Source organism: Carassius gibelio, chromosome A5, assembly GCF_023724105.1.
Source record: "Carassius gibelio isolate Cgi1373 ecotype wild population from Czech Republic chromosome A5, carGib1.2-hapl.c, whole genome shotgun sequence".
Classification (NCBI taxonomy): domain Eukaryota; kingdom Metazoa; phylum Chordata; class Actinopteri; order Cypriniformes; family Cyprinidae; genus Carassius; species Carassius gibelio.
The window spans coordinates 29,990,352-30,003,256 of NC_068375.1; the positions used below are offsets into that span (position 1 = coordinate 29,990,352).

At 36.2% G+C, this 12,905-nt stretch overlaps 1 protein-coding gene across 1 annotated transcript; it reads left to right on the top strand.

Annotated features, from left to right (window-relative positions):
* The first annotated feature begins 2,561 nt into the window (after nt 1-2,561).
* Nucleotides 2,562-4,905, top strand: LOC128011336 (transcription factor Sox-19a). The gene is made up of 2 exons (XM_052593619.1): nt 2,562-3,505; nt 3,622-4,905. The coding sequence occupies exons 1-2, from the start codon at nt 2,859-2,861 to the stop codon at nt 3,866-3,868; spliced, it is 894 nt and encodes a 297-aa protein (XP_052449579.1). The 5' UTR covers nt 2,562-2,858; the 3' UTR covers nt 3,869-4,905.
* The last annotated feature ends 8,000 nt before the right edge of the window (nt 4,906-12,905 follow it).

Here is a 12,905-nt window from a genome sequence, read left to right on the forward strand (position 1 = left end):
ATGTCAAGCGTGACATTTTCTACTCTGGTTTGAGGTAAAACCTCTTGTTGTTCTTCTATGGAATTTTGGTGTCATAGGTTTCAGTCAATAAACATGTCACAAAGCCAGAGAAAACATACTAATCCAATAGAAGATTCTGGTTTTACAAGCCACTGTCAACATCAACACTGTTTCTACAATGGCAATGACAAATTTGCACTTAGACTCATTTTTTTATGTACAGACTAAATTAGCAGAATCACTTTTATCCCCCCCTTACACATGCATTCTTAAAAATTAAATGTTCCAAAATAAGGTTTTCACCATCAATTATTAGTTTGTTTTTTCTGTCCTATGGAAAGTTTCCATTGATATTAAAAGATGGAACCACCAATGCCACTGAAGAACATTTATTTTTAAGAGTGTGTTGTCAATGATTTTACTGGAGTACACTAAAACAAAGGAGAGAAGAATATGGAAACTCTTTCTCCTGTTCTTTGTTCAATGATGTAAAAATAATGCCAAATCCAAAGGCGGGCATTAACAGATGCCCTAGAAGAAACATTTAGGGTTTCCCAAAGAACAACACTTAAAAGAACATTTATAATCTAAAGAACCTTTTTTTTCAACTATAAAGAACATTTTGTGATTTTGAATGGATGTTAAAGTTTCTTTGTGGAACTCAAGATGCCAATAAAGAACCTTTTATTTTTTAAGAGTGTATTGGAGATAAATAGTAAACTAGTAAAGTTGTTATAATTATAATATAATAGTATAGCTATTATAATGACCTAATGAAGTCACTTTTATAACAGCTTTTCTGTAGGTCTTATAGGAACATACAGATGATGTGTTAGTACAAGCCAAACTCTGAGGGGGGGGGGGGGGGGGGTTCATTGTCACACTTCTTACTGATGGTCAGTCGTAGTGGCTGTGTCTGGGGGTTCAGAGCTCACAAAAGAAGTGTGAAGTGATGCCTATAGAAACTAATGTGTATGGATGGTTGGGTGCTAAGGAGTAACTACTTACACCTGCGGTCATTAGAGAAGACGACTCACTGGGGTAGAAGACATCTGAGTTCATGGAAGATAGCTAAAAGAGAAGAAAGTTCCCATTAGGTTTTAAACAATAAAACAAATTAAAATCATGAACCTCAAAATGTTCTTTGTGTGGAACATCTAAATCTGGTTTTATATCAAGTGTTCAGTTCCACGTTTTTAAAGAGGCAGTGTATAATTGTAACAAACCTTTTAAGAAAACTCAATAATTATGATTACTAAAGGTTTTCTTAATGCATCAACTTTTTTTCTTTTCTTTTTCATCTTCTTTAATCATGAGGACCCCAGCACTGCATTTCCAAAATTTCTTTGCATGCTGTTAGCATTCACATCTGCAAATATGCACATCACCCTTCTCTTCAAAATTAGCATTAAATTAGCATATTAAAATGACTTCTGAAGTCATTGTGACTGGAGTGATGGCTACTGAAAATTCAGCTTTATGATCACTCGAATAAATTTCATTTTAGAAGTTTTTTAAAAATCTTAATAATATTTCACAATCGTACCTTTTTTTACTGTATTTTGATCAAATAAATGCAGCCATCGAGAGTATAAGAGACTTCTTTCAAAAGCACAGAACATCATTATTCTGAACCTTTATACTGACAGAGAGAAAGATGTGAGATTTTAGTGAACAGACCTAATTTAAAAAGTTTTATTAATGTGTCTTTAGGTTATGTATCAACTCTGCTATTATCATAACTTCACTTAAATTAAAATGATGTAGAGTTCCACAAATAAAAAACTTTGTCATGATTAACATCACCCTTTCAGAATGTGAATTCTTCAAATATAAGTAAATGTCTCCAGCATGTATGTAATCACTGTTTTGTTATATTTTGTGAGGTTTGTCAGTAGGGGACAATCTTAAATAAGACAATGCTACTAAAGAAAAAAGCACACAGACACACAGTGTACCTTCAGCACAAAGCGAGTAATGGTTAAGTCACCCATAAAACGTAAATCCTGTTACTTTTAATAATCTAATTTTTTCAAAAGCTGTATAAACCGACATAAAGCAATTAAATGTGGCATAAGGCAAAGACAGTTTGTCTTATTTAAATGAAACTTCCTTTAAAAATCACTTATTAAAAATGAAGAAAAGGCATCCATTTCATGCAATAACCCAATTAAAAATGAGTCCAAATGTTGCCTTTTCAACAGGTAACAAGTCTCTAAGTAGACTTTGTTTGATCAGAAATTAAGTAAAATCATAAAGAGACTGAAATAGGACGAGTATGAGCTATTCATAACACACTGGCGTTCATCACAGCTGTAGTAGCTAGAGTAGCTAGAACTTATACTATAAAACTACATGCACTTTACGTCTAATGGCGAAATAACTATGGCCATAAAACGAAGTAGCCTACTATATTGTAAAATCCAGACATTGTAAAAGACAGAAACTCTTCTCCCCAAAACCGAATCCTCCTCCTGCTCTTGGCCTCTCCACATTCACCGCACCCCTTCTTTAGTGATGCTAATCCGGAGAGAAAGAAAGCAGCTGGAGGCGGACAGTGATGAAATTCTATTATCACTCAAGCACTGAAAGAGTCGCAGGCAGGACGCACAGTGAGTTCAGCTAGGACATGTTTCGCTTTTAAGGCAAACTAGCGTCACTTTAGAACTTGTTGATAGTTTTCAGACACTTCTGGCTAGAGTTACAATCAGTTCGCTCTCGTCTTTGGACTTATGTTTCCAAAACGTAACGCATAAACGTTTAGCTTCGCGGACACCTCAAGTCAGTGGATTTGATTTTAAATTATTTAGTAGTTTACGGTGATACTTTAGTATCACCACTAACCTTTGTGGTCAGCCATGTACAGCATGCTTGAACACGACATGAAGTCCGCCGTGCCACCGACGCACCAGAGCGCGCAGGGAATGACCCAGCTGAGCGGTGGAGTGGCTCACGGAACCGCCAAACCGACTGTCAACAACCAACAACAACAGATTAGCGATCCTATGGACAAAGTTAAGAGGCCCATGAACGCGTTTATGGTCTGGTCTCGGGGTCAGAGGCGCAAGATGGCACAAGAGAACCCCAAAATGCACAACTCTGAGATCAGCAAGCGCCTGGGCGCCGAGTGGAAGCTGCTGACGGACGCGGAGAAACGGCCGTTTATCGACGAGGCCAAGCGGCTTCGCGCGCTGCACATGAAGGAATATCCAGATTATAAATACAAACCCCGTCGTAAGACGAAACCCGTGCTGAAGAAGGACAACCCGGCTGCCAAGTATCCCCTATCAGCCGGCAACTTACTAGCGGCAGCCGCGGCTCAAGGGTCAGGTGGAAGCCCGCGGATGGACAGCTACGGCTGGGGTCACACAGGTGGCTACACTGGCATGCAGACGGATGCTCTGGGTTACAGTCAGCAGCTGCACCGCTATGATCTGTCCGCCCTCCAGTATCCATCCGCCATGGCCACCGCACAGTCTTACATGAATGGTGCCAACTCTTACAAGTAAGTTTATAATCGTTCTTACAGATATTTTCATGTGCGCTAAAACACCTGTCCAAGCTATGAACTTAGATTTTTATAGGCCTAGTCTTTAATAGTTTTTCTTCTGTTCCCTCCAGCCCCATGTCCTACAGCAGCACTCCACAGCAGCCCAGCCCGGTCATGTCCATGGTGAAACCAGACCAGGTGTCTCATTCTCCCACCGGCGTACACAGCCACCAGCGGGGTCCTTTACAGGGAGACCTGAGGGACATGATTAGCATGTATATCCCTGGTGGAGACACCACAGACAGTGGAGCACAGAGAGGCTATTCCAACATCCAACAGCATTACCTCACCGGTACAGCACCTCTCACTCACATCTGATCAGGAAACTGTCAGTACCTTCCTGCTTCAGGTCTGGAGGGCCATCGGTGTCGGTTGTAGATTTGTGAACATTAACTTGATATGTAAAAACGGATGAGGGTGTGTGGACACGTGTGTGGTCGAAATGGAAATCGCAAGGCAGCTGGACTTCTGGCCTTGTTGAAGTGCCTCAGAATATTGTGCGGAATGTGTCGCTCATTTCTATAACATTTTCTTTATTAATGTCCATGTCGTTGTTTTCTGCATAATGTTCGATGATTTTATCATTTGGGCCTGGTGCACTGTTTTTGGAATTGCTCATGGTAGTAACACGGCACATTTTTTCCCCCCTTTTTTTTCTGTAATCAACTAGCCAAATGGTTGACTACTGCTTATTATTTGCATGGTCAGCTAGTTTAATATCTCACAGACTAATGATTTCAAAGGCATGGCTGTGAGCGCTAAATGGGAAAGGAAGGGAACGGAGCACACATTCCCTCAGTAGCTGCTTGTACTGATCATCAAAACACCTCAGAAATTAATCTCCCAAGTTTTACTTTTAAGCTTTCATACCATAAGACTTTGTAACATTGTGCTGCTCTTCAATGTTTAGATAATGCAAAAAAAAATATGAAATGCACAACCGTTTAGACATTTTTCTTAGTGTAGATATATTCCCTGAGCTTCAACAGATATTTGTTACATAAAAAAGTGAAAATGAAATAGAGATCCCGCTTAGAGGGATTTGACTGTATTTTCTATTAAAAACAACAACAACAATTAATTCTCAGCTCCTTTGAGAAATAGAACATTGTGAATAGAAATGTTGTGTGTAAAAAGAAAAGGGAGAGTCAAAATGTTTTGAATAATGTTCATTAAAAACAAAAACTTTATGAGCTTGTTGAAAGACTGTTTGACTAAGAATGTATTGTTGTGAAATGTTTCTTTTTTACTTCTAAGCCCTTATAGTAAGGGTTAATAATCTTGTATGTGACTTGACAACCTTGATAGAAAAACAACAGCAAAAAAATTTAATAAAGTATCTTATTATTTTTGTACACTCGTCTTTCTTTCTCATTCAAAACCAATTTTGGATTTTACAACTAAAATACAATAATAACATGCCAATAAGTGTATTTCAGCATTCTTAGATAAGACAGAAAAACATACAATCAATGGAAATCAACAAAAAATGTAAAATAATTTAATAACTGAAAGGAAAAAAAACTTTATTTTTTTCTGATCTAAACAGGTTTGTTGCAATGGTCTGTCAGGGCTGAAGCTACAAGTTAAAACATTGTTACTTATGATTAGAATTTAACTACATCTGTTCTTTGCACAGATTTTTACAAAGTCAGTTACATTCAAACACACTTAAGTTTAGTCTGTGACGTTCATAAGTAGCAAATCCTGAAAAGTAAGTAGGCCTTAAGTCTGTTTAATGATAACATGACAGGTGCTGCTTTTCAACGGCGCCACAACCTACACACTTTCACGAATAAGACGATAATGTGATAAGTGCAAGACAGCCCGACCACATTGGCCTTTATTGCGAAAGTGCTGAAACGAGCTTTTTCCGATGGTTAATCAAAACCCACATGTATCTGCTTCATATGGCAGCCCATTTAAAAGCGACCAGACTCATTTAATTCACTGTTAATACGATAGCGGGCTTATGGTCCCTACATTTACGCATTTAAGTCGATATAATAATATCATAATTAGCTAAAACACACCAAATTAGGCAAGGAAGGGGGACAATGCGAGTGCACTGGACACTGATTTAGAATAGACAGGGTCTTAGTTTTGGCGAGTGCTGAGACGACATCTGACCTCCGTCACCTAACCCCGAGAAGAAAGTGGACATCGATTAAAACGATAAAAGTTAGGGGGATCAAAACACAGAGGTCGGAAGAGTATCCCTCCCTTTCTCTCGTGTTTTTTAATACTTCGCCCGCTTTTTTTCCAGGAGAGAAAGCGAGTGGCTGTCCGGGCCGTAATTGGCCGTTTCGGAGGCTCATTGTCCTGCGCTTTTGAGCACGCAGGTGCGCGCAGTAAAAGCGCGCGGTTCTCAGCGCCTCTTATGCTCGCCTTTGTTCTCCTTTCTCTCGCTCTCCTACCGGGCAGAAAATTAGCGTTGCATTGAGTGCCTCGTCTCCCCTCTCTCAGCAGTCCCGAGCTTAACCCGCTCGCTGCTCCCCGCTATTCTCATGGTAATGGTGTAGTCAGGACCGGCTAATCGGGGGTGGAGGGGAGGGGAGGATTGGGGGGGAGATGCCAAGGAAGAGTTTTGGAAGGGGGATGGGAGTTATAAACACTTGCGCATATGAGGACAAATATAGTCCGCCGGACTCATAAATACTGTTGCAGGAAGTTGTACAAAGAAGGAAGAAGTCCATAAAGTCAATAACAACTGTTTTTAAAAGCCGAATCTTGCTGCTTGCCTATGAATGCATGCTCATTTTTCATTTTTTGGTCAAATTCGGTCCAAAAAGTTATAAAATTGTTATTGTATTCAAAAATAAGCTACAATAAAAATACAATGCATACAGAATTAGTTGGACACATTAGCCACCTTATCATAAACATTTGTATTAATAAATCGATATGATATTTTCTGGAGCTGTCTATAGGCTAGATGGTGTAATTGTCCTGAGATGAAAAAAAATAAACTTAAAACCAATTATGATTTCAGTGAAGCAATTTTAACAAACATTTAAGTGAGGTGTAAGTGTGGCACAACCAACATACAGGAAGTCGTTTTGTTGTCATGTGACAAAGAAAAACATAAACCAGAAAGGTTGTCTTTAGTCTGATAAAAAAAAGGCATTAATACAAGATATCTTGGCCTTCTCATGAAAGTGCACGTTTTGTTTAAGTAATAAAGTAACTATAAGAAATCACCTTAAAAAATTAATGATATTTGTACTAATATATATATATATATATATATATATATATATATATATATATATATATATATATATATATATATTACAATGGAAAATATGTTTGGAAACTTTTATTAATTAAGTTCTCACTTATGCATGGTGTAAAGAGGGTATTTTGATATGTTAAATAATACTTTAATACTTTATATTTTTTATTTAATGTAGTATTATATTCCATATTGTGTAGATCCAGTGGCAAGTCAAGTGTATGGAGTAGGGTGAGAGATATGTGAAGCCATGAAGAGCCTCTAACCATTTAAGATTTGTTTTGATATTAACATCTCATTTTCAGAATTAATCAGTTGGCAAACTGAGTGAGCTTTGTGTGTGTGTGTGTGTGTGTGTGTGTGTGTGTGTGTGCTGTGTGGGGGTTCAGTTGAAGGGGGAGACAGATTTTCTTGTTGAAAGCAAATATCTCCTAGCAACAGAGGCTTCCACAGGTTGTTCCCAAAGCAACAGCAATCCCCCAAACTAACCCCAAAACTCAACCCCACACCCACCAGAGAGAGAAGAAAGGGGAAGAAACAGACTCCACAATTTCAGCTGAACAACATTTAAATGCCCATTGAGTAAACTTTTCATACACACCTTTTTTTGTCTACATGTGAAACTAATAAGTTCACAAACCTATTCATTTCTCATGAATAATTAGTAAAGTCACATAATGTTCAGTCACACTAGATAAAAGAACTGTTCCGCACACACACAATAATTGAACAAACAAACAATAATTGAAAAAGATGGTTTAAATGTGTTATTTTTTATTAACACTTATTATTATTTGTTTCTGAGCAAAACTGAGTCAAACCCATCTGTCACAGGTCAGATCAAATCGAAAGATTTTAGTCATAACTCAAATTTTACAAAATGTACAGCAAGTGTTATTTAAACATCAATGAGATACTATTTAAATTCTTATTAATTTTCAGCTTTTATTAAAAATAAATGTTTAAGGTTTTTTATTTCTGTGTAATTTTGTCCTTTTTTATATTTATAGTTTTTATTACTTTTTCAGTTTTAGTTTTAAGTGTTTTAGTTTATCAAGTTAAAATGAAAATGAAAAATTTTCCTGGGAACTAGTTGTATTACAATTAAAAAAAAAAATATTCAGCTGACATTCATTTTAAATAAAACATTTAGCATTTTTTTCGCAATGGTGTAAGTTTTAGCTAACCGTAATAACCCTGACATGCAGATGTGATTTTACTGTACTAAGTGATGCACTCTATGTAATAGCATGATAAAGTTAACAGATAAAGTTGGCTCTATGTTCATGTTTATGACTCGACGGGACACAGTTGCTGCACTCCAGTTCAGAGCTGCAACAGAGAGCAGGACCAACAGCATATTTATGCACTGCTGTCTGCTTGAATGCCACCTAAAACATTATAATGCCTGACTTACATGCTCAGTCAACAACAAAAAAAAGGAGTGCGAGAGAAGTAGTGCAGGTTTGTCTGTGTATAAGTCAGAGTGTAGGTGTGGTACTTCTTCATGGGAGAGAGATACAGTATAGCAAACATTTGCCACCGAAGGATTGTGCAAGAACAATGAACCAATGAGTGACAAAACAACAAGTGAGCAGAATATCATCACAACCGTCTTAACTAACGTCACACCGCTTATCGCGACTCCCCAGAAACATGTTCATTATTTAAACATAGCTTGAGCATCAATCATCTCAGTTATAATCAGACGTAAGTTCTTTTTAAAACTACATTTTTAAAACTAACAATTTTTTTTTTGTCTTTCACAGGTATCAACTTCAGATATCATCATTTGAAAAGCAGAATATGGTACAATATCAGATATTGTTAGATATTAGATATATTTTTTTATCATTATCAGTTGACATTGTATATTTAGTTGTGCATGCTTATTTCTGGCTTTTACGTTTAGATCACCTTTGCAGACATCTAATGCTAACTTAAAGTTAATAATTTAAGGCTTTATCCAAATCTCAAAATGAATTTGAATTGTTCATGCTGTAGACTATACTGTTTTAATGCCTAAATCCAAAATACTGATTTTAGTTGTTAGTGTTTTCTTTGTACTTAGACTAAATAGACTATAATAACATTTATAAGTTTTCAGCCATAACACAAAAAGACTTATCATCGTATTGCCATCCCTAGTTATTATATATTTTCCTTAAAATACATTTAATTTTATATTACAGAAAATGTAAAATAACATTATTTCACTATATTTAAATATGCATGTGTGTACAAACACCATCAAATACTATGAAAGGTAATCTTGAAAATGAATGTGATAAAGTGTTTCAGTTTGCTAGGGAGGGTTTAATAAAGCACCATCTGTATGTGGATGAACATGTTTGTTGATGTAGCTTGATGAACTGGATTTCAATCGTAATACTGAGTTGTATTACACACACACACACACACACACACACACACACACACACACACACACACACATATATATATATATATATGTATATATATATATGGTGTTTTTTATATTTCAAGACTGAAAGTATATTTTTTTTTTGTTCTTGTTCTCAGTGTTACATGTAAATGTGAACCTCACATTCACAAAGAAAATTTCATAAAAGAAAACATTAAAAATCTTCTGATTTAAAATAACAGTAATAATAATTATAAAATAAATCCAAGGCACATCAAAGTTCCTGATACTGAAGGAACACCCATATCTAAACTGGGTTTACTTCATCTGCACTCCTTCAGAATTTTTAATCAGTCGTGTTTGTCCAAATCTCAGAACACCGTGAATCACTATCTACTGTCGGATCTGTTGCCACTGGAGTGCAGCCCACACAGACAGAAATACTCACCATACACCAAGAGCACATTTTTCAGATATGCCGAAGAACTGCATCAGCTTATCACACACAGCACACATCAAAGTGCTCCGATAATACAGACACACAATCCAAATCTGTCCAAGTCATAAGTATGGAATACAGAAGTAATTCAACATAATTCTGTCATGTACTCGCACACACGATTCTTTCAGACCCTCATTTGCAGGGCAAACAACACACACACAGTGGCGTTTTCACACAGACACGCAGATTAGGTCATTATATGATAGTAGATTGAGATCTGGCAGACAGGTAGATAAGGAGCAAATCACACGCATGCAGACACGCTTTATGACTCATGTTTCAGCGAGTTTTCATTGCTCCGGAAACACACACAGCCCTGCAGAGAAGACCTCCCACAAAGACTACACAACCAGACCCAACAAACAAACTGCACCACAGCGTCAACACAGTACCTAAGCAACACCGGGGACACGCTGGCTGTCATTTCAATACCTTTAAACTACTTGTTGACTTCCCTACTAATCCCCAAGATATACTCAACATGCAAAAAAAAATGATTATGTAAAAATAAAAAAAGATAATAAGTTAAAGGCGCTTTAATGATCAGAAGCATACTTTATAACAGAAAAAATATGTCTGAAAATATTCAGTGTATAGCATAAATAAATAGAAATTTCTTAGGACTGAAAAGTGAAATAACAAACATTTCACGAGACATTTGTGACCCTGGTCTTGAGTCGCTAGGGTATATTTGTAGCAGTAGCCAAAAATACATTGTATGGGTCAAGATAATCATTTTTTTATGCCAAAAATCATTAGGATATTAAGTAAAGATCATATTCCATGAAGATATTTTGTACATTTCCTTTTTGACAAGTAAAATGCACTCCTAAAAACTAACTTTAAAGGTGATTTTCTCAGTATTTATATTTTTTTGCACCCTCAGATTTCAGATGTTCAAATAGTTATATGTCGACCAAATATTGCCCTATTCCAACAAACAATGCATCAAAGGAAAGCTTATTTATTCAGCTTTCAGATGATGTATAAATCTCAATTTTGAAAAATTGATACTTTTTTGTCCAAACTTTAAGAGGTTTTGTGGTCCAGGGTCACATTTAATGATTCACAACCTCTTATCCAGGAGTGCATACACACATTTTGAAGTGTAAACCCAGAAAAGCAAAATTATATCTGAAGAAGTGACAGAAAGAAAGAGAAAAACAGAATCTGCATAAACAGTCAACAGTACGAAATAATATAAAGAGTAAAAAACTACTCTTCTCCCACCTAGTGGTGCTTTATTGCAACCTTCACAAGCTAATTTGAGCTAAATAACTACTGCCACACAGAGGCTGGCTTGTGAACTGATGAGATGAAATGACGTGATAATTTAAGAAACAAAAATGTGCAAGATGGTTTGTAGTTAAATTTAATTAAATGAATAAAATATGGAATTGATCAAGCCATTATTTGATTGCCATTACCTCTTTTATTCAGCCTTGTCTTTCTTCTCTTGTCCATCTTTCTCACTGTTTGTCATGCATTTATTCCAGTACATCAGCACCCCACTGCAACAGCAATCCACCACATACACCTGAGTTAAGTGAGAAAGGCCTGTGTCCTACAATAAGAGCGAGAGAGAGAGAGAGAGAGAGAGAGAGAGAGAGATTATGCATGGAAAGAGGAATGTAAAATTAAATTAAATATGTGAATTTTGGTGGTCTTTTTTTTTTATTACGTAGATACAAAACTTTTTTGAATGTTTTAACTAATGACCTGTCATAACATGTCTTACTTTGTAAATTCTAACAAATCTGTCTCTAGTTGGACAGCAAAGAAAGCCTCACCAATAATGAGGCTTCTCAAGAGGGGCTTCTCTGGGTCACTGCAACAGAAGTCTTAAGATGTTTTCACCACTTCCCCATTTTTCTTAGAAGTGTTTTAATTAAGGTAAACGACTTTAAGTCAACGCATTTTCTGTTTACACAAATTAGACGTTTTTGGCATCAGTATGCCTGGCCACAAGGACCAATAGCATCTGTGGGAGCAGTGATACAATTGTGGAAAATGTGTTCCTTCAGGGGGCGCTCGAGGCTCATTCAGCCTATAGCACTCGTCAACGATATTTGTTAAAAAAAAAATACATATTTATAAAAATACAAATTAATTATATTTTTAAAAACAGTTGGTCTCAAATTTATTTTATACATTCTGTAAAAAAAAAAAAAAATACACAACTGGCCCACATGAGGTCATGTTAGCCTACGATGGCTCCTTTACATACGTTTTTTCACAATGCTATAATTACAGCTATATAAGCAAAAGTTTCTATGTATTCCCCTAACACTCATATTTCAGTATGTTTTAATTTATCAAAAGCACACTGTCTTTTGTATTTCACATGTGCACATTTGACTTGTGTTGTCTATCATATAAACTTTATAATGTTGTAAGGGACAAGATTTACAAATACAACATTCATTTTCGGGTGTATACACCAGATATAACCACCAGACACCTAGCAATAGAATATGAAAATCATTCAAGTCCATTTCCAACAACCTTTGCTCTGTAGTTCAACCTGTGCTTGAAATACAGCACTACAATGCTGGACCATATTTCACAACCATGGGGAATCTTAAAGTTATGATAGTTACATCCACCTTATATATTGAAAAATAGGTTATGTTTTCAAAAGAGGCTTTTAGACAATTCTAAGAACTAACAAGCTATTCATGCTTTGCACAGACCCATGATACACTTGACTACAACATGAACACAAGACTATTTTGCTCAACTAGAAAGAAGGCTTTTAGAATTGTTTTTACTTTCTATTAAAGGATCATTTTGAGGGCAAACGGAGGATGTCATTATCGTGCTAATCTGATTTTTGTGAATTGTGTTTGTGACTCTAAAGGAAGCATTTCATTTGACAAACACATGTTTTTTGTCCAAGGCTTGGCTGATAGGGAGTGTCAGTTGGAATGTTTTAGTATGCTGGGATAAGGGGCTATAAGCAGACAGGAAAAGCCTTTAAAGGAGTCATGTTCTTGCAGTGTTTCCATTAACCATGACTGCACCTCTTCTCAAACATAAACTCCGGTGAACATCAAGAGCTAACTCATACTGTGTCACAAACATAACCTGTCTACTATCAGTCATTGCAAATTTGTTTAACTCCTTTAATGGAAATCTTAATAAATAAATTATTAGCAACTGTCATTGAATAATTCCTCTTTTATACTGACAAAAGAAATAGCAAATCGTTTTTTAGATAACACTATTTGCTTTG

Coding starts and splice junctions, on each gene's coding strand:
- LOC128011336 (XM_052593619.1), top strand. CDS start 2,859: ATGTACAGCATGCTTGAACACGACATGAAGTCCGCCGTGCCACCGACG. Junction 3,506..3,621: donor AATGGTGCCAACTCTTACAA/GTAAGTTTATAA, acceptor TGTTCCCTCCAG/CCCCATGTCCTACAGCAGCA.